Genomic DNA, 23,560 nt, shown 5'->3' on the forward strand with positions numbered 1-23,560 from the left:
CTTTATGTTCAATGACATAATCCTCATTGACTGCCACTAACATTATTCTCTGGGAAACCATTGATCAGAAACTGAACTGGACCCAGCAACACAAATAATATAGCTGCAATAGCAGGTCATAGGCTGGGAATCTTGTGACATGTAATTCACCACCTGACTCCCAGAAACACGTCCAATACGTACATCACAAGTTAGGTTTTGATGGAATACTCTTCACTTGCCTTCATGACTACTGCTGCAACAACTCCAGGCTTGACACAATCCCCCAGAACAAAGCTATCCATAAGATGTAGCAGCACGTTTGGGCCATTTGGCCCATCAAATATGCTCCACTATTCGATGAGATCGTGGCTGATCCGATAATCTTTTACTCCACTTTCCTGCTTTATCCCATAACCCTTAGTTCCCTTACTGATTAGAAATCCGACTATCTCAGCCATGAATATGTTTGACAACCCAATCCTGGTTCTGCAGTAAAGAATTCCACAAATTCATTACCATCTGAGAGAAAATATTTCTACTCGTGTCTTAAATGACCTACACAATGAGAGTGTATTCTCTGGTCCTTGATTGTCCTACAAAGGGAAACAATGCTTATCCTACCATCTTTACACAGAGATAGCAGTGTGTACCATCTACAAGATGTACTGCAACACCTCACCAAGGCTTCCAATTCATGACCTCTACCATCTGGAAGAGCAGCAGATGCATGGGGATGCTACCAACTATAAGCTTTCCTAAAAGCGACACACTGTCTCAACTTGTGACTTTTTTTTTGTTGTTTCCTCACTGCCACTGGGTCAAAGTCATCAAATTTCCTTCCTAACAGCGCAATGGGTGTAACTAGACCACGTTTTCTCCAGTGGTTTCAGAAGGTGGCCTGCAGACATGGTCCCTGTTAATGGTCTGGAGCTACAGGTTTAAATCTCACTGCAGAAGCTGGGTAAATAAATCTGAAATTGGAAGCTACTTTCAGCCCACATACCAGGAATATATACAAAGCATCTGTGATTTACGAACGTTTGAATTTAGGAACGCAATCCCATAACAGGTGTGTAATTTTAAAGATCCAACATACAAGTGTTTCCTGGAATTAAGAATGATGATTGTATATTGTCCTGCATTGTGTTCTGAGACGCATACAAATTGACTTGCGAATGGGCTGAAGAATAGAACCAGTTCACAATTTATATTTAAAACAGAAATTTACAATATCAGAAGTAAGAACTTGGATTTGGAGAACATTTAATGTAGCAAAACTTCCCAAGACATTTCAAAGTCAGGAATCCAAATTCTGTCCTGAAGTAAGATAGTAATTTGAAACATTTTGAATGTGTTGGTTAAGAGGTAAGTTTTAAGGATATTTTTGAAGATCCGTGTGTGACGTGTAGCACAGTCAAGTGCTTGAGGGATTGCTGCAGCTTTGGCATCTGGCAGAACAGAAGGGCATTCATTGCACAAACCAGAGTTAGAAGTGCAGTGGCACGGAACTGCTGTCCACAGAGAGATCACAGAAATCCATGGAAGTGAGAGTACGTAGGGACTGTAAACTGCAATTAAGATTTTGAAGCCAGAAAAGCATGATCAGTAGCATGTGTTGCTGGTAGGGTTTGGTGGGGACAAATGATGGCTATGTGGTGCTTTGTGTATATTCACTTTTGTTAGTTTAATTAAGATCTGACCAATGCTTGTTAGGCAAGTTTGTATTGTCTGTCAATTGGTTGACCATGGAGAATGTGCTGGTAAACCATCTTCAACTTCTTCAGTGAAGATAGAGTTAGGTGTAGCCAAATTGAAATCCAAATTTTATTTTGGATTATGACTTGTCTGGTGGTACTTCAATAACCCGGGGAGTGGAATTCTGGTTATCATGTAGGGTCAAAGTTTACTTGGCTGCTGAAGAGGTGTATACCAAAAGTTGATTCTGGAACTGACATGCAAGAGCTAGATTCAGTGGATGAAGGTACGATGTGCAAATTGACATGGTTGATTTTTCAAGTGTGAAATAAAGATTGGGTATGGGGTTTAAATACCAGTTTAATTCAAAAGCAATGCAAGCAAAATTTCTATACTTGAGCTGCATGATTACACTGAAGTTGTCATTAGAACTAGGAACAAGTTGGTTGCCTGCAGAGGTCACCAAAGAAGGCGTTAAGTCAGATTTGTAGATGGTATATTTGAGAGGGTTCAAAAGTTATCATCTTTAAAGCATGTGCATAAGAAGTGCAGTGGTTCTACAGTTTCCTTTTGACCCCTGGAGCACAGTTGGTAATGTAATATAGCTTGGTAAGTTAGTTCTCTTTGCCCATCTTGTTGAACACTTTGGCAGCCTGAGAAATGTCAACAATTTCATTTTAATTAGGCTGAAAATGATTTTTTTTTGAAACTGTTTTTCAACTGGTTGAATTTTGCTTGCATTCATGCAATTTTTGGAAAAGAAGGTGTCTTCATGAGAAGCAGGAGAAATTTTAAGTCAATAAACTAAACTTAACTAAAGGCTAACATATGTACATCTATATTTCTTAGCTACTTTAGTATGGATGAGGTAGAACTGGTTTCAAACTGTTAGATTGGTAGCTTATTTATTTATATGGTGGAATTTCTGGATTGGGTGATCTTTGAGCTTCACACTATATAAACTGATTAATAATAAAATGCTGGCTTGAGAGAACAGAATTCCCTGGAGATGCTGGCACTGTAAAGGTTAAAGGATAATTACTAAGAGAATATTTACTGCTTAAAGCACAGCAGCTCCTTGAAATGACAAGTCTCTGTGGAACGAAAGAAATTACTTTAAATTGCAAATATTTCCTGACCTAGAAGGCTTAACTTTTCATTGAATGGATATGGTTTACATCAGAAACATTCCTTTTTTAAAATTTTAAACACTGGTGCCATGCCAGTTACAGAACTGTGCTGTCAATATATTTCAATATATAGCCTTTTTAACACCCTTTCAGTGTAATGTGAGGTAAAAATATTATATTGAATAGTTTACTATTTATTATGCTAGCTCTTTAATGCTAGAATATTTTAACACTTGTTAAATGCTTATTGTAAGCACGAGTGCTTAGATAAACCTGCATATATTATAAGATTGCATTTGCACATCCAACGTAATTCCCTTTGCCATTGTTTATGGTTCTTTTCTTAAACAGGTAATGATATTGATTCGCTTGCATCGCCTGCACACTCGTGGAAGCCGGCTTCCTCGCCACCTCCACAGACAGTGAGCACTGTCGAGTCTAAAACTCCAGCTGGAAGGAGAGGACGCTTCGCAAACCTTGCTGCGGCAATTAGCTCCTGGGACGATGACTTGAGCCACCCGAATAAAAAGCAAAACAAACCGCCAGGACAGCCTGGCACTGCTTGTTTACCAGTAGCTTCCACAACAAACAGAGCTGCAACTACTGACGACAGTAGCAGTGTTAAATTGCAAGATATAACGAGTCCTCAAAGCCCTGTAGAAAACACTGTTAGTAAAGCTACCGTTACAGTATCGCAGGTAGGTGAAGATATTAAACAAAAGACTCAAAATTAGTAGTAATGAATTGTTTCTCTTTTTTTGTTAAAATTTGAATATACTCTAACTTTCTAATCCTGTGGAATTTTCCATTAAGTGTTATCCTGTAAAATCCAAGTACTTGGTTCTATCTTTTAATAAAAAGGTAAAGGCTTATTAGCTAATGTCCTCGTGAGAATCTTTATACACCGTTCGGATTTTTTTGAGTAACACCAGTATGCTGTTATTATCTTATGGTTTCTTCACCGGCCCCCTCAAATTTTTATCATGACTGTCATGCCTCGTGCTGAAGCATTGTTTCATTGGTATAAAAACAGAAAGTACTGGAAATACACTGCAGATTATGCAGTGGGAGACAAACCAAGTTAGCGTTTTAAGTCAATGACATTTCTGAAGAAATTTGTTGCTACAATTGGCCTTCCAGTTCATTGCCTAAAGTAGTATTTTTCTTTTAAACTATGTGCACCTAGCAAATGAGCATAGAATGTGTTTAACATAGAGTTGAGTTACCCACGTCATTTGAATCTGGAATTATCCTCCTCAAACACCAACCGGAAACGTTTGATAGTGATCAAGATTGATGTGCAGAGTTTTTTTTTGTTTAATAGTCCGTTTGTGATTATCCTGTTTAGATTCAATAACTTTAACAGTAGACAAAATTCAAGTGACGTAGCTTATTAAGTTAGGGCTGGTTTACACGTTGACTTTAGTAAATCAGATACTAGTAGACCTCGAGTATAATGTTAAAAAGCGCATAATGACTTAGCATGTTGGTGCAGTTTATTAGATATCTGACACTACTTTTTTAAAAAAAAATGTTCATTCATGGGATGTGAGTGACTAGGTCATCATTTATTACCCATCTTTATTTGCTCTTGAGAAAATGTTGCTGAGCCATAATCTTGAACCACAGCAGTCCATGGTACAGTTACGCCTATGGTGCTCTGAAAGGATGGAGTTCCAGAATTTTGACCCAGCAACAGAGAGAATGGTGATTACTGTTCCTAAGTCAGGACGGTAGATGACTTGACCAATGATGTTCCAAATTATCTGCTACCCCTGGGTTGGGAAGTTTTATTGCCCAAGGTGCCTTGGTGAGTTGCTGTGGTGCATCTTGTAGGCGAAAATCAATGCTGACACTATGTGTTGGTGGTGGCAGGAGTGAATGGTGAATGGGTTGCCAGTCTTGTATCTTTATTGTCCTGGCGGTTCTCTACAGTTTGAGTTGGGTTAGTTGGATTCTTGGAGTTACGCTCATCCAGGCAAATGAGGCATATTCCATCATGCTTCTGACATGGACCTTCTAATTTGTGAGCAGGCTGTATGGAGGGAAAAGGTGTGTTATTGCTGTGGAATTTCTAATCTCTGATCTGCTGTTGTAGCCGCAATATTTATGTGACTTGTCCGGTTCAGTTTCTCGTCAATGATAACCCCCAGGTTTTTGAAAGTGGCATTAAAGCTGATGTTATTCACTGAAATAATGCCATTGAATTTTAAGGGGAGATGGTTAAATTCTCTCTTTATACAAGTCAATAATACTCTCCAGAGAGTGTAGAATGAATGTAATCTGTCACTTATCAGGTCAAGCCTGAATATTGTCCACGTCCAGCTCCATATGGAAATTTGTTTTAGTATCTGAGGAAATTATGGTGAACATTGTACAATCGTCAACAAATATCCTCCTTCTGGACTTTTGATGGAGGGAAGGTTATTGTTGAAGGAATTGAAGATGGTTCGGTCTTGGACACCTCCCTGAGAACCTACTGTAATGTTATACTGGGAATGAGATGATTGACCTCCAATATACACAATCACCAGATGTGGAGAGTTATCCCCATTTCTCTTTGACTTCAGTTTCTCTAGGGTTTCTTGATGCTACACCCAGGCATGCTTGCCTCACCCCTTTAAAAGCCTTTTTGTCTATGCTTAGTCAAAGACTAAGATCAGGAGGCAAATGATCCTACAAAACCCAAACAGCATCGGGGAACACGTTATTGCTAAGCAAGTACCACCACATAGTTGACAATTGCTCCTATTAACTTACTGATGAGAGTAGATTGATGGATGGTAATTGGCTGGATTGGATTCATCTTCCTTTCAATCAACAGGACGGATCTGGGAACCTTCCCAAATTGCCAGGTAGATATGTGTTGTAGCTGCACTGGAACAGCTTGGTTAAGGACACAGCTAATTCTGGAGCACGCGTCTTAAGGATTATTGCTGAAATTTTGTAGGGCCCATGACCTTTGCAGAATCCAGTGCCTTTAGCTTTTTTTCTTGATTTATATGTTTATGAACTCTTCAGCCTGGTCCTTTCTGCTAATGTGCGCAGCTCCTCTATTTGTGGAGCTGCCTTTTTCTGCTAATTGTCCAATTCATTGTGATGTACAAGTTTGGGAAAGTGTAGTGCAACTTCAGATTGCCATACAGTTAGCTCCTAGTCTAGAGCAAAGCACTGGTCTTTTTTTTTTAAACTACAGGAAAGAAAAATTAGAAGTTTTTTTGGCTGAAGACAGGCACATTCAGAGTTTAATTAGATCTCTGGAAACTTCAAGTGAAAAAGAAAATCAATTTATCAACACACCCGTATAAAAAAGTTTAAAAAATTTATTTGGGTACAATTGCAATTTAAATTTTTTTTTTCTTAAAATCTGATTTTTAAAAAATCTGATAGGTCTGCATGGCAGATTGTGGGTTTACATAAATTCTGCTCACTTATTCTGGTTAATTTATTTTGTCAGGAACCCGTTAATTTGCCCAAAGTATTCAGTCCAAAGACAACTGAAGAGCCCAAGTCACCAGTACCTGAAAAGACACTTGCCCAGGAAAAAGTCCAGCTTAGTCCAAAGAAAATTGAAGCCAAATCATTATCAGTGAAAGGGGCAAGTATTCAGCATCAGACCGAGTCTAAAGATCGACAAACCAAAGTGTCAATAACCCAGGTTCAATCAGGAGACATTATAACTACTCCAGGTAAGTTTCGCGAGAATTATTAGGATGGAGGTAAGCAGGACAAAGCTGATGAAGCAAATATCTCCAAACTTAGTCTTTATTGTTTTAACCCTTTTTGCAGTTGAGTACTTAAAATAGCTTTTTTGTTATAATCATTTGTATTTTAACTGATCTTGACATTCCCCAACTCTAGAAAACCATTCGGAATGCCCCAGTCGCCCTCCAGCATTTTTTTTTTCAGTACAGCTGGAGATCATATCTAGGATCTACTGATCCATTGAACATTGAATAGTGACTTTGCTTGCAGTCAGTTTGGTCTGGGCCAAACTAGCTATTGGAGAAAGCTAGGCCCAATGCCTCAATTATTTCAAGTTATCTTTTTAGATAGTTCCATGCATTGTTAAATTCAGGATTGATACTGCAAATTCCTAATAATAAATGAACATATCTCTTTTAACAAAATGCATGGTTTGTAAGCACAATGCTTTTCTTAAAAAAAAAAAGAGAGATTCCTGCACTTGCTGTTAAATTATCCCTTATCAAAATTGTTATTGCTGCAGAACACTAAGCTTGAGACAAGCCAAGTATTTGGAAGATTGCATGTACTCCTGTCATTGCATGACAGACAGCTGAGTCTCTCATTTTGATCTATTGAATTTGGGGTCTTATTTGTTTTTTCAATTGTGAGATATTTTTAATCTCCAAATATGTTACAGGTGGTACAGGGGTCAAGTCTTTTCTGGAACGTTTTGGTGAGCGTTGCCAACAACACGTATCAAACTCTGCTCCATCCACGCCTGGACAGAGATCTCTCAATGTTACACCCAACACACAAGCAATCCAGGATCGACTTTTTAAACAGCAGGAACCTTCTACAACAGCAAACTTAACTCAGCAACGTAAACAGGTCTGAACTTCAACTTTACCCATGGATTCTTTCTGAGCTTTTAAATTCAGGTGGCATGTTTTGATGTGCCACTAATGCTATTAAGAAAGAAAGACTTGCATTTATGTCCTGTCTTTCATGACTGGGAAATGCTGAAGCCCCATGCATCCAATGAAGATTTTTCAATTGTTGTCACTTACGTAGAATCCTACAAGCATCAATGTGATCATGTATAGTTAATCTAATCTATGTTAGCAATTTTTCATGAAGGATATAAATAGGCTGGGATGCCTTTGAAAACTACCTTCCGCCTCTTTGAATTAGTACCATAGGTTCTGTGTCATCTACATGAGAGAGCAGATGGGGCCTTGTAATTGAGTGTCATCTGAAACAGGACTGCTTGACAGTACAGCATACACTGCAGTATAGTACTAAGGAACTACTATGGGTTTCTGGGTTGTCAGTTGAGAAGATAATAAGAAGATAATAATCAACAGACTGCACAATGACTGAATATTCAAATAGCACCACTAACAGAGTAAAATGCCTTAAGGTACTTCCCAGTGGTGTTGTAAAGGAAAAAATGGGCATCTGGCCTTATAAAGTGATACTAGGGCACAACCTTAGTTGAAGAGTTGTGTTTTTAAGGAACATATTAAAGATGGAGAGGTGATAAGGCATGAGGGTGTGTGACAGAAGGAGATTAGTGATCTGGTAGAGTGAGGCTGTGATGGGATTTGAAATTCAAGGATGAAAATTCGGAATTTGATGCATTGTTTAACCAGGAGCCAATGTAGGTCAGCAAGCAGAGGTAATAAAATGAATCGGGCTTGGTGAAAATTAGAATTCATGGGACAGCATTTTAGATACACTTCTAAAGTTTAAAATGTGGCAGACCAAATAGGAATGTGTTGGAATAATCCAGCATAAAGGTCATAAAGACACAAAGGAATTAGTGAGGATTTTAGCAGCAGAGGAAACTGAGGCAAGGCAAAGTTGGGAAACTTAAGGGTAGAAATAGGCTGTGTTCAGGACTTTTGACTAGTGGAAATGAAAGATGCCCATGATCAATCTTTCCATCACAATGACAAAGAAATCCATGAGCTTCACCATGCTTATTATTAGACATGGGGGTTGGAGGAGTAGCTGAAAGGTTTTGAGACATAAGTTTGTAGTGGAGAAAGAGGGGATTGTCTTTACATTTCAGACTCCATCCAGTGGAGTAATTTTAGCAGATGTGATGAGATCCCATTGTGCTTTATGTGGCCCAGCCAAATTTGGTGATGAATGTTTAAGACGCTTTCTGACATATCATTTCAAGGTTGATGGTTTTGTTGAGAGTTAGGGCATTAACTGTGGAGCTGAGGGTGTGTATAAGAAAATCATTCCTGCAGCAATATTGTGCTGAAGGAAGGGTCAATAGTTCAACAGCTGGGATTTTAAAACTGTGGTTGTAAGTGAATTGGGGGATAGTGTTTTTTTTTCAGAACAAAACAGAGGTAGATTTCAGGATGGAGAGTGACATAAGGGCATGATCAGACATGGCCTTTTCTATGTTTGATATCACCATGTGGGATGGTGGGAAAGTCGAGAGAGTGGCTGTGAATGTGGGTTAGAAAGTTTGTGGAGAGTAAAAAATTAGGGATGACAAGGGGAGCCAAAGACTGGAGGGAAATTTGAGTTGAAATGGAGGTTGAAATTACTGGGCATGAGAAGTAATTGCATGCTGAGGGAGGAAATCAATGAAGACATGAAAAACTTTTTATAGGAGCAGCAGTAGGCCATTCAATCCCTCAAGCTTGATATGCTTTTCAGCAAGACTGTGGCTGATCTTCTACTTCTATGCCAATTTTATCAAGGATATTGGGATTGTGTGATGTCTTTAATATCAGAAAATCTATCAATCTCTGTTTTTACTCATGACTGAGCCCCTGGGGTTGGAAATTCCAAAGATTCACCACTCACCGAGTGAAGAAATTCTTCCTTGTCTCACTCATAAATAGCCTACACCTTATTCTGAGACTGTCTTTCCTGATTCTATGTACGCTATTCGGGGGAAATATCCTTCCTGTATCTATCCTGTTGAGCCCTGTAAGAATTTGTATACTTCTCATTGAAGTGATGGGGGTGGTGCAAAGAGTTTGCAGAGGAATATAGCCAGATTAAATAAGTGGGCAACGACTTAGTGGATGACATATAATGTCGGGAAATGTCAGATTATGCACTTGGCAGGATGAATAGAGGAACTGGATATTATTTAAACGGAGAAAGACTGCAGAAACCTTGGAACAGAAGGATTTGAGGAGATGTTGAGTTTATTGGACCTCTGCTCATTGAAATATGGAAAAATTATTAGGGACTTTATTGAAATATACAAGACTCTTAGCGGACTTTATAGGGTAGATGGAGAAAAGTTGTTTCCCCTTCTGGTAGAGGCCATGACCCAAATGCGTTATCTTTGAATAAGGGATCTCACATTTACGACATGAGGGATTTTGTGTCTCAAAGGGTTATGAATCTATGGAATTCTTTACCACAGGGCTGTTGACGCTGGATCATTAAGTATATTCAAGGCTGAGGTAGGCAGATTTTTTAAGGCAGTAAAGGAATCAAAGATGATGAGGAAGAGGCAGAAAAATGGTTATCAGATCCATCATGATTTCACTAGATGGAGCAAGACTCGATAGGCTGAATTATTGATTAAAGATCTATCTAACTCAGCCTTGAATATACTTCATGACTCAGCCTCTACAGGTTCACTACCTTCAAACAAGAAATTCTTCTGTACCTTTTGTCTCAAATGGACAACCTGTCAAGTCCCCAAAGAATCTACGCTTAAATAAGGTTGCCTTTCATTCTTCTAAAGTTCAAAGAGTACTGTCCCAATCTACTCCACCTCTCTCATAAGATAGATTTCAACCAATGATACTGTTACTGTGCTTAAATTATCTACTTAAGCTCTTTTTACTTATAGTAATAAAGATGATTAATGACCAAACAAAATGTTCCAGATCTCTAGGCATGTCTGAGTGACCTTTTCACCCCTTCAGTCTCTCGTTGACAAACCAGCTCTATTGGCGGTTACGTCTGCCAATAGAGCTGGTTTGTAAAGATGAGAAGCTAAAAGTATGTGAAGGTCACTTATACATGTCTTGAGTTCCAGAATATTTTGTTTGGTCACTACTTATAGTAATAACGATGATTTAAAGAGCTTACGTTGATATGTAGGCAACGTGAGCCGACGTTTCCACAATCTAAATTGGGAATTTAAGGCAGAAAATTGCAATAGTTGATAGATTTGTGATACAGAGTACTGCCAACAGATTGGGTTCAATTCCTGCACTGGTTGAGGTTCCCATGAAAAACTCCCTGTCAACCTCTCCCCTTGCCTGAGGAATGGTGGCCTCCAGGTTAAGCCACCACCAGTTGTCTCTAATGAGAGAGCAGCCCTGTGGTCTGATTAAAACTATTGTGACTTTACCTTCATTAAATATGCCCCTTGTTGAGTCAGGATAGCCCTTTTTTCAGAATTTTGTTGCAATTGTGTTTCAGGAACGTGAAAAAGAACTGGCTAATATTCGCAATCGTTTTCAGAGGGGTAACTTGTGGATTGCTGATAAGGAAAAAGAAAATTGCTTCTCCAAGTTATCAGAGGTATATATTTCTCCTTGAATTATTATTAAATTGGTGTAGGAGGCTACGTGTTCAGGAATACTCTGAATATTGTTCTTTCCAATGCTTGACTTCTCCAAGAAAATTAAAAGCTTAAACCTCATAAGATCCAATGCAGCTTAAAGTGAGTAGAAAGACTTTGTAAGCTGTTAAGAAGGGCTAATTTTTAAATAACCCAGCACAAGTTCAACTGAGGCATTCACATAAAGGAATTTAGTTATCATATCCAGGTATTTTAAACCAAACTCTTGTTGGGTAACTAATGCATTGTAAATAAATATTAATTGGATATTTGTTTTCAATGTGGTGATTAGTTAAAGCGATTAGTATCTCAAGAAATTTGTATATTCTTAAAACTTCTTCAAATCCAGGAGTAGGTGTCCACCTTTTAGGTTACGGTTCGAAAGAGAAAATTGTGCTAGCATTGCAGAAATAATGTGCATCAATGACAAATTCCATCTGATAAAAGTGACAGCTGGTGAGAAGTTTTGTTCAAGTGGTAGGTTTTAAGAAGTGGCTTGTAGGAAAAGAGAGGCTGAGAGATGTGGTGACGTAATTTCAGGACTTGGGGAGTTGAAGTGACAGTCAACAATAGTGGATTCATTGTATGCAAGAGACTTCGCTGTCGTGCAGGATTAACAGATGGAACATGTCATGTCCGTGATTATTTGATTCCTCTCAGTATTGATTCCAGTTTTCAGATGTTGTTATGACAATTTCTGACAATTGGAATAATCTTGTATTGCAGATAACAAAAATGTACAAAGCAAACTAATCGCCTCTCATTTTCAACTTTAAAATAGGATTGCAGTGATTCTCTCCCTAGAACCTCTGAGCAAAGGAGTCCAAAAGTTCACAGATCCCAGATGAGTGCTGCACAGCACCCACCTCGGTCAACATTGCAACCAAATCCAAAATTGCCATTGAAATGTGCATTAGCAGAGGCACTTGAACCATCATCTATAAAAATATCTAGCTCCGCCAAAGCAGGTACTGTGGTTTTATTCAAAGAAATTAGTGGTACGTGATTAATTTATTCTTTTGAAATAGTTTTCACAGGCAACTAGTTATGAGAAACCAATGCTCAGTCACATCCGCTCCAGGATTTCTGCCACAAGCACAACCTCAATATCTGGAGAAAGAATGAATGCACAATTTGGTGATAATAGACATTTTGGCCACTACTATCATCCATTCTGGCTTGCGTGTGAGGAGTATTATACGCTGAAATACATTCATTCCCTCCTTCAACTTTTTCACTGGCCTCTGATAGTATCGGGTATCAATCACCTGTAATGATCAGGAACATAGAGGAAGGATCATAGGCCCTCCAGGCCTGTGTCACCATTCAATAAAATCACATCTGATCTAATTGTGATCTCAGTTCCACTTTCCAGCTTATCCATATAACACTTTGTTCCCTATCCAAATCCACCTTGAATAAATTCAATAGTTCAGCACACTGTACAATGCAGTAAATGTTACCACTGTTATATTTAACTCCCATTGCAATAAACACCATCATTTTATATACCTTCCCAATCACTTGCTTCACCTGCATAGTATCCCTTTTGTGATTCATGCAGCAAGAAATCCAAATTCCTCTCTACCTGAGTTGTAAACTAAAAAAGTTGTATTCCCACCTGTTTAAATTTTTGCTCCGTTACTTATCCTATATCATTTTTGGAGATATGCTACTTTTTCTTGACAACTTACCTTCTGGCCTATCTCGGGGTTGTTGGCAGGCTACAATCGCTGTATATAGTAAAAAGTTGGAGTCCCAGCAATGATCTCTTGTGCTCCAGCAGTGCTTTCTTGCCTGCTTAAAAAGACCTATTTACCCTCTATTTGTAGTTAGCTAACTCCAGTTCCAAGAAGGACCAGGAGGCTGAAGCATTAAACAGCAGGAGCTTTATGGAGATGTTCACTCTCTGCAGGCAGCAAAGTTAGAGAGGACATTTTTTATTTTATCTGCCCAGAACGGTCGATGATGCCCTGCTTTAGACATGTCATTGGGCTCTTAAAGTGACAGTTAATCATACCTGTGCAAATACACATCCCACATATACTACTTGTTAGCTAACTAATCATCTAATGCTAATATGTTATCCCCTACACCACAAGCTCTTATGTACCTTTGAGGCACTTAATCAAATCCTTTTGAAATTATAAGTACACCACATTCATTACTTGTTCAAAGAGCTCTCCTAAATTAATTCAACATGCTTTTCCTTTCACAAAGCCATATTGGGTCTCCTTGATAGCATTGATTTTTTTCTAACTATCCTGCTATAATGACTTTAATAATGGATTCCAGCAATTTCTCAATGATTGATTTTTAGGCTGACTGGTCTGTATTTTCTGCTTATCATGACAGACTGCAGTACACAGCACTCAGATTCCAAATACTGTCTGAAGTCTTAAAAGTGATTAATCTCAGTGCTATGGATTTGTATTATGCTTCTATCATTTATATGGTGCACAGATTCCATGCTGCTGCCTGAAAGCTTCAGAGTCCTGTTCATCGGGACATTTAAACTATCTTGAGCCATGTCCTGTAAGATTATACCATTTAGCTTCTAATGCCATTGTTTTTTGCCTTTCCCAATCTCCTCATTTTTGTATTTGTAAGCATTAAGTGAAGTTCCTTATTTCTCGGTATAGGACCCCAGCTACTCAAATTGATCAGCCTATTCCCTGTTGTTTTAAGGTTCCTCCTGGTGTGGTACTATCTGTAAACATGTAGGATTTTCTTTCTCCACTCCCAAGTCATCTATGTTTAATTTAAACAGCAAGATTCCAATAGTGATCACTGAGGAACTGCACTAGTTGATCTGTTTCATGCGCTAGATGTTTAATCGTCTTTTGAGTCCTCTGCTTTAACCATCTATCAATATATTTCAGAGGCATACTACCTATCATGTGCCTTCCAACCTCACTTCCAAAGATTATTCAAATCTTTACCCTCTTATTTTATTTATCTTGAGATTTGAGAACGTCAATAAATAATTTCTGTAAGCGCATAAAATTTCTTCAAAATTTTTAACAGAAAATTGCATCCACCTCCAGCAACAACTTTTATTTTGAACTTTGTGCTGACGCGTGATCTATTTAAATCACTTGTGGGACGTGGCATCACTGTCAGGCAAGCATTTATTGCACGTCCTTAGTTGCCCTTGAGAAGGTAGTCCATGTGCTGTGTAGGTTGACCCACAATGTCCTTAGAGGGAATTTCAGGATTTTGACGGAGTGACAGTAAAGGAATGATATATTTCTGAATCAGGATGTGAGTAACTTGGAGGGCATCTTGCAGATGGCGTTGTCCCATGTATCTGCTGCCCTTCTCCTTCATGTGTTTGGAAGATACTGTCTAAGGATCTTTGGTGAATTTCTGTAGTGCATCTTGTAGATAGTACACGCTGCCGCTACTGACCGGGCTCAATATGAAGGTGGGACTTTGTCTCCGCGAGGATTGTGTAGTGGTCACTCTCGCCAATACTGTCATGGACATGTGCATCTGAAGGTAGCAGACTGGTAAGGATGTTTTTCCTTATTGGTTCCCTCGCCATCTACTGCAGACCCAGTGTCTCGGTTATGTCCTTTAGGACCTGACCAGCTCGATCAGTAGTACTACTGCCAAGCCACGTTTGGTGGAGGACATTGAAATACACCACCCAGAGTACATTTTGCACCCATTCACCCTGAGCGCTTCCTCCAGGCATTGCTTGCTATGGACGAGTACTGATTCATCAGCCAAGGGAGGACGGTACTTGGTAATCAGCAGAAGGTTTCCTTGCCCATGTTTAGCCTGAAGCCATGAGAGTTCATGAGGTCCAGAGGTAATGTTCAGGACTCCCAGGGCAACTCTCTGCCAACTGTGTACCACTGTACTGCCACCAATTCCACCATGTGCCATGGTGGGATTCAAACCCAGGTCTCCAGTAAATTTATTGAGTTTCTGGGTTAATAGTCTAGTGATGATACCACTGTCTCATTCAAGATAAAACTAGATTTATGAGCTTGCAATGTGGAGCACATCAGGGCATATAAGAAATTCCCCTTGTAACTAGTGATTTTGAAGCTTCCTGTCTGTATATTCAAAAGTAAGTGTGAAATTGATGCATCTAGACCTGGATACCTTTTAAGCAACACAAGATACGCAAGAACAGAATTAACTTTGTGTTGTTGCAAAGAATGATGAAACTTGGATGAATGCCCTTAACTCAATACCCCAGTCATTGATCGCTCCACCAAGAGGAAGGTTTCTTCCTGTTACCCTGTCTGTGGCCCACATTCTCTAATCTTTGAGAGGTACTCTGTGAAGAAATAATAATTTTCTCATTGATTAATACTTCATACTTTGTTGTGCTTCATTAGCAAAGAAATTGAATCATACGACACAGTGGATGGTTATTCACCCGATCAAGGCTGAGCCACCCTTTGGGGGAGCTATCTAACTAGTCCCACTTTGCCATAGCTACTTTTTTCTTTCAAGTTCAGCTTTCATTTGAAAGTTACAGCACATTCCAGATTTTAACAAATAACATTTGGAAAAGGGTCTGGTGTATTATCTGGTTCTTTTGCCATTACCTCGCATCTGAAATCATTTGCCCATTTTGTTTGCTGTGGATAGTTTGATATGAGATAACAAGGGAAGGGGATAGAGTGGGAAAAATTGGTAGTACTTCTGAATCTCTGGATTTTAATAATATATCAACCAGCTAGAGATTTAGTGCCCTTGGATTTCAGTGCATATTTGTTTAATTTTAATAGTTGCTTCTGGTGGACAAAGCTTGGAGGTTTCAAATAGCCCTATCAGATTAAGTCCTTTCAAAAAGGTTACCTTTGTCTCTGAACGACTGAATGTCACTGAGAATGCGACAAGGAATGAAGAAAAGGGTGATGATGAAAGAAATAATGGTGAGTCGATAACAACATCTGTGTTTCTTCATATGGCGGTAGTATTTTATCTGCTGATTACTTTACCTTAAAAAATACTTACAGGATTTTGAATAAAAACATTCCCTTAGGGCTTAGTTGCACTAGACTATATTTAATGCTGATCTGTCAGTGTCAGTTACTAAAATACTTGAAATGTCTGAAAAATGTAAAAGTATTGCCAGGATGAGTCATAGAATCATGCAGGTTTACAGCACAGAATCATGGTGGTCTACAGCCCTTTTGTTCATTGAGTCTGTGCCAGTTAAAAGCAAGCGCCTAACTAATTTAATCCCATTTTCCAAGCACTTTGCCCACAGCCTTGTGTGCCTTGCTGTCGCATTCCCTCTAAACCTCCTGTCCCTTAACTTAATTATACACCTGATCATTGATCGGTCCACCAAGGGGAGGGTTTCTTCCTGTTACTCTGTGCCCCACGTAATCTTATGAATCTCAACCATCTCCTCCCTCAGTCTCCTGTGCTCCAAGGAAAACAACCTCAGTATATCTAATCTCTTTGTGACTAAAACTATCCAGCCCAGGCAGCATTCTGGTAAATCTCCTCTGCAGCCTCTTCAGTGCAAACACATCCCTCCTATAATGTGGATTCCAGAACTGCACACAATGCTGTAATGATTACACTGCAGTGGGTTAAAGCAAGGAAAAAAAACTGGCGTATGCTCTTCATAACTTCAGTATCCCAAAATGCTTTACAGTCTGAGGAATTTTTTGGTATATTTGGAGCCAATTTGTGCTCTATAAGGTTCCATGAACAACATTGAGGTAATGATGTCTTAAACTTCTTTAGGTTGGCTGAGTGTTACATATTAGGTAGGATACCAGAACTGTATTGCTGTTCTTCAAATGGTGCCATACATTTTTTTAGATTCACCTCCTAGGTTAGACAATTCCAACACCTCCAATAGTTCAGCTTTCTCTGTGTTTATTACACGTAAATTTTGTGCCATGTAAAAATAATTTACCACTGAGCCACACGTGAGTAGAATTTTCCTGTTTTATTTGTTCTGGAATGTGGGTGTTGCTGGCTGGACTAACTTTTATTGCCTAGCTCCATTTCCCCTTGATCTGAGTGGCTTGCTCGGGGCATTTGAGGGCAGATAAGGGTCAACCACATTGCTGTGTCTCTGAAGTTGCATGTAGCCTAGACCAGTTAAGGATGATACATTTTCCTTCCCTAAGGGGCATTAGTGATTACAAATTTTACCATCTGCCATCTGGTGGAATTTGAATCCATGTCCCTAGAACATTCACCTGTTCTGGATTACCAGCCCAGTGATATTACCACTATGCCACTACCTCCCCTTAGAATTGATCTTAGCCACTCAATTTGCTTCTGGCAAACAATCAAATTGTGGTCTTGAAATAGGAGGAAAGTTAAATAAGCTTGAGCATTGTTGCCTAAAACTAAAATCTTAATCCCTATTTTTAATAATATACATAAAATTAACTCAGTATTTAGTAAGACAGATAAGTAGGACCAAAATACTGAAGTTAACCAGTTATTAATGTGTTTTAAGGGACCCCTGACTATTTTCTTTTAATATTAGAACACAATTTGGTTGTTGCTTAAATTCTTTTACATTAAAGCTGCTAAACAAGCATGATAATGTGGGAACTTTAACAGTACAGTGATGTAGCAAATGATTAATGAATTAAAATTATGTTCCTCTCTGTCCTCAGCCCAATCCAATATGGGAATTTGATTTGTCTCATTTGATTTACACTATTTTTTTCCTAAATAGATATTGTTTTACATAAAAGCCTTGTGAATTTAGGAAAGCCTTAATAATTAAACCATATCAGGTTGGTAGACATTCTTAAATGCGTGCAGTAGTCTTGGGATAGAATTTGGGATTGGAGGCGTTGAATTCCTCAGCCTCTCCCAAATCTACAACTATCATACCCAAAACAGCAGTAATGTTACAGGAATAGCAAAATTGAGTTTTGATCCTATCACAGCAGCTGGGGAAATCCAAGTTATTTAATTATTTAATCTGGCACAACACATTAATCTCATAACTAGTAGTTGTTGTAAAAACCCAACTACTTAACCAATGTGAGGAAATCTGCCATCCATGGCTGATCTGGCCTGCATGTGGTCTGTCCCCACAATATGGCTCACTTTCAACTGTTTTATGAAGTGACCTAGTGATCTGTTGTCAAAGTCAAATAATAAAACCAGGTGGACCACCCAAGCATTGACACAACCTCTGCAAGTGACAAAGTCACTACAAAGTTTTTGTTGCTAACGTCTCAGACTGTTGACCAAAATTGGGAAAGTTGGTGCACTGATGAGAATGAGTGGTCATGGGAGTCCTCGACCTTGACTTTTGACTCAATGAAGTCTTGTGACATCGGGTTAAACACAGGAAAGGGAATAACCTCCTGATTTATCTATTGCTAACCCTCCCCCCTCAGCTAATGAGCCTGTGCTCCTTCATGTTGCACATCAGTTTGTAAAAGCATTGAGGGTATCAAGGACACAGAATATACCTGGGGTGGGAACCTTCAATGTTCATTTTCCAGAGTGATTTGGTAGCATCCCTACTCGCTGAGCTGGCTGAGCCCTGAAAGACTTGGATGACAGACTTGACCTGTGATAAGTAAGTCAGAGATTACACTCTGATATTACCTTGGGCTAGAGTTAGAGTATGTCAACAGCATCACCAGGTAAACTTAAATACAAACCTATTGATGATGTAACACTGAAATATATGTATGGTAAACCATGGCAGCAGCATGTTACAGACAGCCCAATAATCCTAACCAATTGATTCCAATTTAATCCCTGCCACATCCAGTCATGAATGGTGGTAGACAATCTGACGATTAACCGGACGAGGTTGCAAAAAGCAACCACATTCGCAATGATTTGCGAATCCAATACATCAGTGATAAAGGCAAAGCTGAAATACGGAGTGGATGATTCAACTCTGTCTCCTTTTGAGGTCCACACTATCATTGATGCCATTATTCAGTCAAATCTGTACATGCCCCATGATCTCCTCTGCCTTCAGCCTTTTTTGTTTTGATGTAGCAAATGTTATTTGAACTATGGATCCTCACTATAACAGAGAAGATTGAACTCAGGAACTAGATGCATCCTTAGATGAGGTGTACATTGCAGCTACAACATAGGCATTTACCAAGATTTGTGGAAAATTTTCCAGGTGTGTCCTCTCTGAAAAGGAGGATAAATCTGTTGATCAAAAGCAGGACCAATCCAATCCAGCCAATCACTGTCCCTTCAGTCTACTCTTGATCAGTTGTGCAGTTTAGGTTCTGTCAGACACAACCAACTCCAGACCATATTATGGGCTTTGTCCAAATCTGAAAAAAGGCTGAATTCCAGAAGTGAGCTGAAAGCACCTTGGTATAGGGAGCCATTTAAGTGGAGGAAGGAAATAGGAGTGTAGTTGTGGTCAGGGACAGTATAATTAGGGGATTAGATACTGTTCTCTGCAGCTGAGTAGGAGTCCTGTAGGCTGTCTTGCCTGCCTAGTGGCAGGGTTAAGGACATCAGAGTTGAAGAACTTCGAGAGGGAAAGGAGGGAATTGGATAGTCATTGTCCACGTTGGGGTAATGATATTGGTTGGTCTAGAAAGGTGGTTTTTCTCTAAAGACTTTGAACAGTTAGGAGCTAAATTAAAAATCAGAACCTTCCATGGTAGTAATTTCTTTATTATTACCTGATCTATGGGCAAACTCAAGGAGTTAAATGTATGGCTCAGATTGGTGTGGGTGGAATGCCTTTCAGTTCCAAAAGCACTTGCACCAGTACTGGGATAGAAGGTAGCTATTCTCGTGGGATGGCCTTCACTTTAACCATGTTGGGACCAGTGTCCTGGCAAATCAAATAGCTAGGGCTGTAGAAAGGGCTTTAAACTATTTTGGGTGGGGATTGATGTTGAAGGTTTGGAAGAGGGGGAAATGTAGGCTCTCAAAACAAGAGGGTATGGCAGAATTGCAGGGCAGATATTTGGATAAAAATACCTTTAAGTGGGACAAGAATGGACAAGAGTTTGCAAGCTTAGAAAAACTGCAGTAAATAGGGTCAATAGGAGAAATAATGGTTAAAAAGACTGTTTACTTGAATGTGCATAGTACTTGGAACAGAATAGATTAATTAAAATCACAAATAAGACCATAAGATACAGGAGCAGAATTAGGTCATTCAGCCCGTCAACTCAGCTCTGCCATTGGATCTTGATTGATACATTACTCCACCCCATTCTCCTGCATTCTCCGTAACTCTTGACTCCCTTACTAATCAAGAGCCTATCTATTGCTATCTTAGAGACACTTAATGATGTAGTATCGCAGAAGGCTGTGGAATCTGAGGTCCACAGATGAACCAATTTCTGGAGAAATTGCTCCTCATCTCAGTTCTAAAGGGTCATCCTTTCATTTTGAGGCAATGCCCTCGGATCCTAGTCTCTCCTACTAGAGGAAGCATCTACAATACAGATTAATGGGTATGATCTTATAACCATATCTGTGTAATGGCTACATGGAAATCAAAGCTGGGGACCAAATATTCAGGTGTATGTGACTTTCCGATGGGACAGATGGGGTAGCGTTGTTGGTATGGGATGGAATAAGTATGATGGTGAGAAATGATTTTGAATTGGAGGATGTAGAATGCATTTAGTTGGAGGTAAGAAATAGTGAGAAAGAAAAGACTAGAGTAGTCTACAGGCCTCCTAACAGTAGCTATTCAGTGGGACAGAGAATAAGTTAGGAGATAATGAGGGCAACAAAGGCAGTACATTAATTATGGTAACTTAATCATCATTGAGATTGGGATAGTCACATTGGCAGAGGAAACCATGAGGAAGAATTTGTAGAGTATGTTCAGGACATTTTCCCAGAACAATATGCTGTAAATCCATCAGGGATCAGGCTATTTTGGATCTGGTGATGTATAATGAGGCAGGTTTAATAAAATATCTCGGTAAAAGATCCCCTTGGAAAGAGTAACCATAACATGGCAGAATTTAGCATTCAGTTTGAGAGGGAGGAACTTGGTTTGGAAAGAGCTATGCTAAAGAATGAGGGCAGAACTTAGTGGAATGGATTGGGGAAGGAGTTTATCAGCAAAGATGATCGAGAAATGATGATCATTTAATAAAATATTTCATGACTTGCAGCAAAGACATTGCAGTGAGGATTCTAGGAAGGCGATAAGCCAATCATGGTTAACCCAGGAAGTCAAGGATAGTATCAAATTGAAAGATAAAATATACAATGTGGCAAAGATCTGTAGTAAGCCAGAGGATTGGAAATGTTTTAAAAATAGACAAAAGACAGCCGAAAAAAATAAGGAAGAAAATAAACTTAAGGTAAACTTGCAAGTAAGTCCAAGATAAACAGCAAGAGCTTCTTCAAATATGTAAAAAGGAAGAGAAGCCAAAGTAGGGCTCTTAGAGATTGAAGTTGGGAAAATATTATAATAAAAATAATAATCAGGAACTGGGAAATGGAAGAGGAATTGAATAAATGCTTTGCATCAATTTTGACAGTAGCAGCCACTAAGAGCATCCCTAAATTGCTAAATAGTCAAGGGGGATTTTAAAAAAGAGGAAATAAATACAGTAACTATCACTAGAGAAAAATTGCTGGGCAAGCTAATAGGACTAAAGACTGATGGGTCCTCTGGACCTGATGGAATGCAACCTAGGATATAAAGGAGGTGGCTGTAGAAATAGTGGCCAGTTAGCTTAATATCCCCTGTTATTGGGAAAATGTTAATCTATTATAAAGTATGTAATAGAGCATTTAGAAATGCATAATATAATCAAGCATAATATAATTATTACTTCTTGAAGGGGAAATCATGTCAGACAAGTTTACTAAAATTCTTTTGAGGTAAGAATGGATAAAGAAGCAGCAGTGGATTTTCAGAAGGTAGTTAAGGTACCACATATTATGCTACTTAGTAAGATAAGAGCCCATGGTGTTGGAGGTAGTATATTAGCATCGATACAGGATTGGTTAACTGATAGAAGACAGAGTGGGAATATGAAGGGCAATTTTAGAATGGCAACCAGTTACAAGTGGTGTGCCACAGGTATCAGTGCTGGAGTCACAATTAATAGCTGGGATGAGGAAAGTCAATGTACTATAGCCAAGTTTGCAGATCATACAAAACTGAGTGGGAAGACAAGTGTGAGGATGACACAGAGCCTGCAGAGGGATGTAGACAGTTAGGTGATTGGGCAAAAACTTGGCAGGTGGGATATAATGTGGGGAAATATGAGGGTATGCGCTTTGGCAGGAAGAATACAGGAGGTGAATATCATTTAAATGAAAAAAAAACTGCAGAAGAGGGATTTGGGAGTCCTCGCCCATTCATAACAAAAAGTTAATATCCAAGTTCTGTAGGTAATAGCGAAAACAAAAGGAATGTTGGCCTTTATTTCAGAGTCAGAAGTCACACGTCGGATGAACCTGACGAAGGGGCAGTGCTTTGAAAGCTTGTGATTTCAAATAATATTTTGCTATACAAGGCACAAGTCAGACCACAACTGGCGTAGTGTGAACAGTTGTGGGCCCCTTACTTAAGGAAAGGTGTACTGGCATTGGAAGCAGTCAGAGAAAGTTCAGTAGGCTGATACTAGTACGGAGGGACTGTCTTATGAGCAGAGGCCAAATAAATTGGGCTGTACTTGTTGGAATATTAGAAGAAGTGACCTTATTGAAACATACAAAATTATTGGAGGACTTGACCGGGTAGATGCATAAAATCATGTAGGTGTAGATGGCATAATCTCGGAACAAGAGCTGAAATATTTAAAACAGATGAGGAATTTATTCTGAGGGTTGTGAATTGGTCAAATTCTTAACCACAGAGGGCTATTGAGCCTAGGTCATGGAGTATATTCAAATCCGAGACGCATTTTTCAATCAGTAAGGGTATCCGAATTTACGACGAAAAGGCAGGAAAGTGGAGTTGAGGATTATCAGATCAGTCATGATCTCAACGAATGGCAGAGCAGATTTGATTGGCTGGATCGCCTACATCTGCTCCTATGTCGTCTTGTCTCAAGTGGCTGTCCTCAATATCAAGAACCCTAGTGAAATTGAAGTCACAAGGAATTGGTAAGGGTTGGTGGTGGTATTTGGGGGTGGAGAGAGTTCCTGTCCAGTCATTGGAAACATACCTGGCACAACGGATGAACGACTGTAGTTATTGGATAGCAATAATCTCAGTCTCAGCACTGCATTGCTGGAGTTCCTCAGGATAGTGTCCAAGGCCCAACAATCTTCAACTCCTTTAACAACAACCTTCTCCACAACATAATGTCAGAAGCAAAGATATTCATTGATTGCACAGTATTCAGTCGCATTTGCAATTCCTCAGAGACTGAGGTAATCAGTGTCAGCGTGCAATAAAGACCTAAACAATCAGTCTTGAGCTGAAAAGTGGCAAGTAACATTGCATCACACAAGCATTTGTAATCATCTGCTGTGAGAAATGATGAGTGAATGACCCGTGCTGGACAAGTGCCAGGCAATGACTATCTCAAACAAGCAATAATCTAACTATCTATCTCAAACAAGCAAT

At 39.2% G+C, this 23,560-nt stretch overlaps 1 protein-coding gene across 2 annotated transcripts in view; it reads left to right on the forward strand.

Moving 5' to 3' along the window:
- The window catches only part of anln (anillin, actin binding protein), a 92,588-nt gene that overhangs the window by 20,129 nt on the left and 48,899 nt on the right, over window positions 1–23,560 (forward strand). The window contains exons 2-7 of one of the 2 annotated variants that reach the window (XM_048616182.1): window positions 3,159–3,505; window positions 6,265–6,496; window positions 7,192–7,382; window positions 10,914–11,015; window positions 11,837–12,023; window positions 15,807–15,953. In XM_048616182.1, coding sequence (XP_048472139.1) covers window positions 3,159–3,505; window positions 6,265–6,496; window positions 7,192–7,382; window positions 10,914–11,015; window positions 11,837–12,023; window positions 15,807–15,953 — 1,206 coding nt within the window. The remainder of the gene's footprint in view (window positions 1–3,158; window positions 3,506–6,264; window positions 6,497–7,191; window positions 7,383–10,913; window positions 11,016–11,836; window positions 12,024–15,806; window positions 15,954–23,560) is intronic. The other variant, XM_048616188.1, reaches the window with a different exon arrangement.

This window comes from Rhincodon typus, chromosome 2 (assembly GCF_021869965.1).
Source record: "Rhincodon typus isolate 14 chromosome 2, sRhiTyp1.1, whole genome shotgun sequence".
NCBI classification, from domain to species: Eukaryota; Metazoa; Chordata; class Chondrichthyes; order Orectolobiformes; family Rhincodontidae; genus Rhincodon; species Rhincodon typus.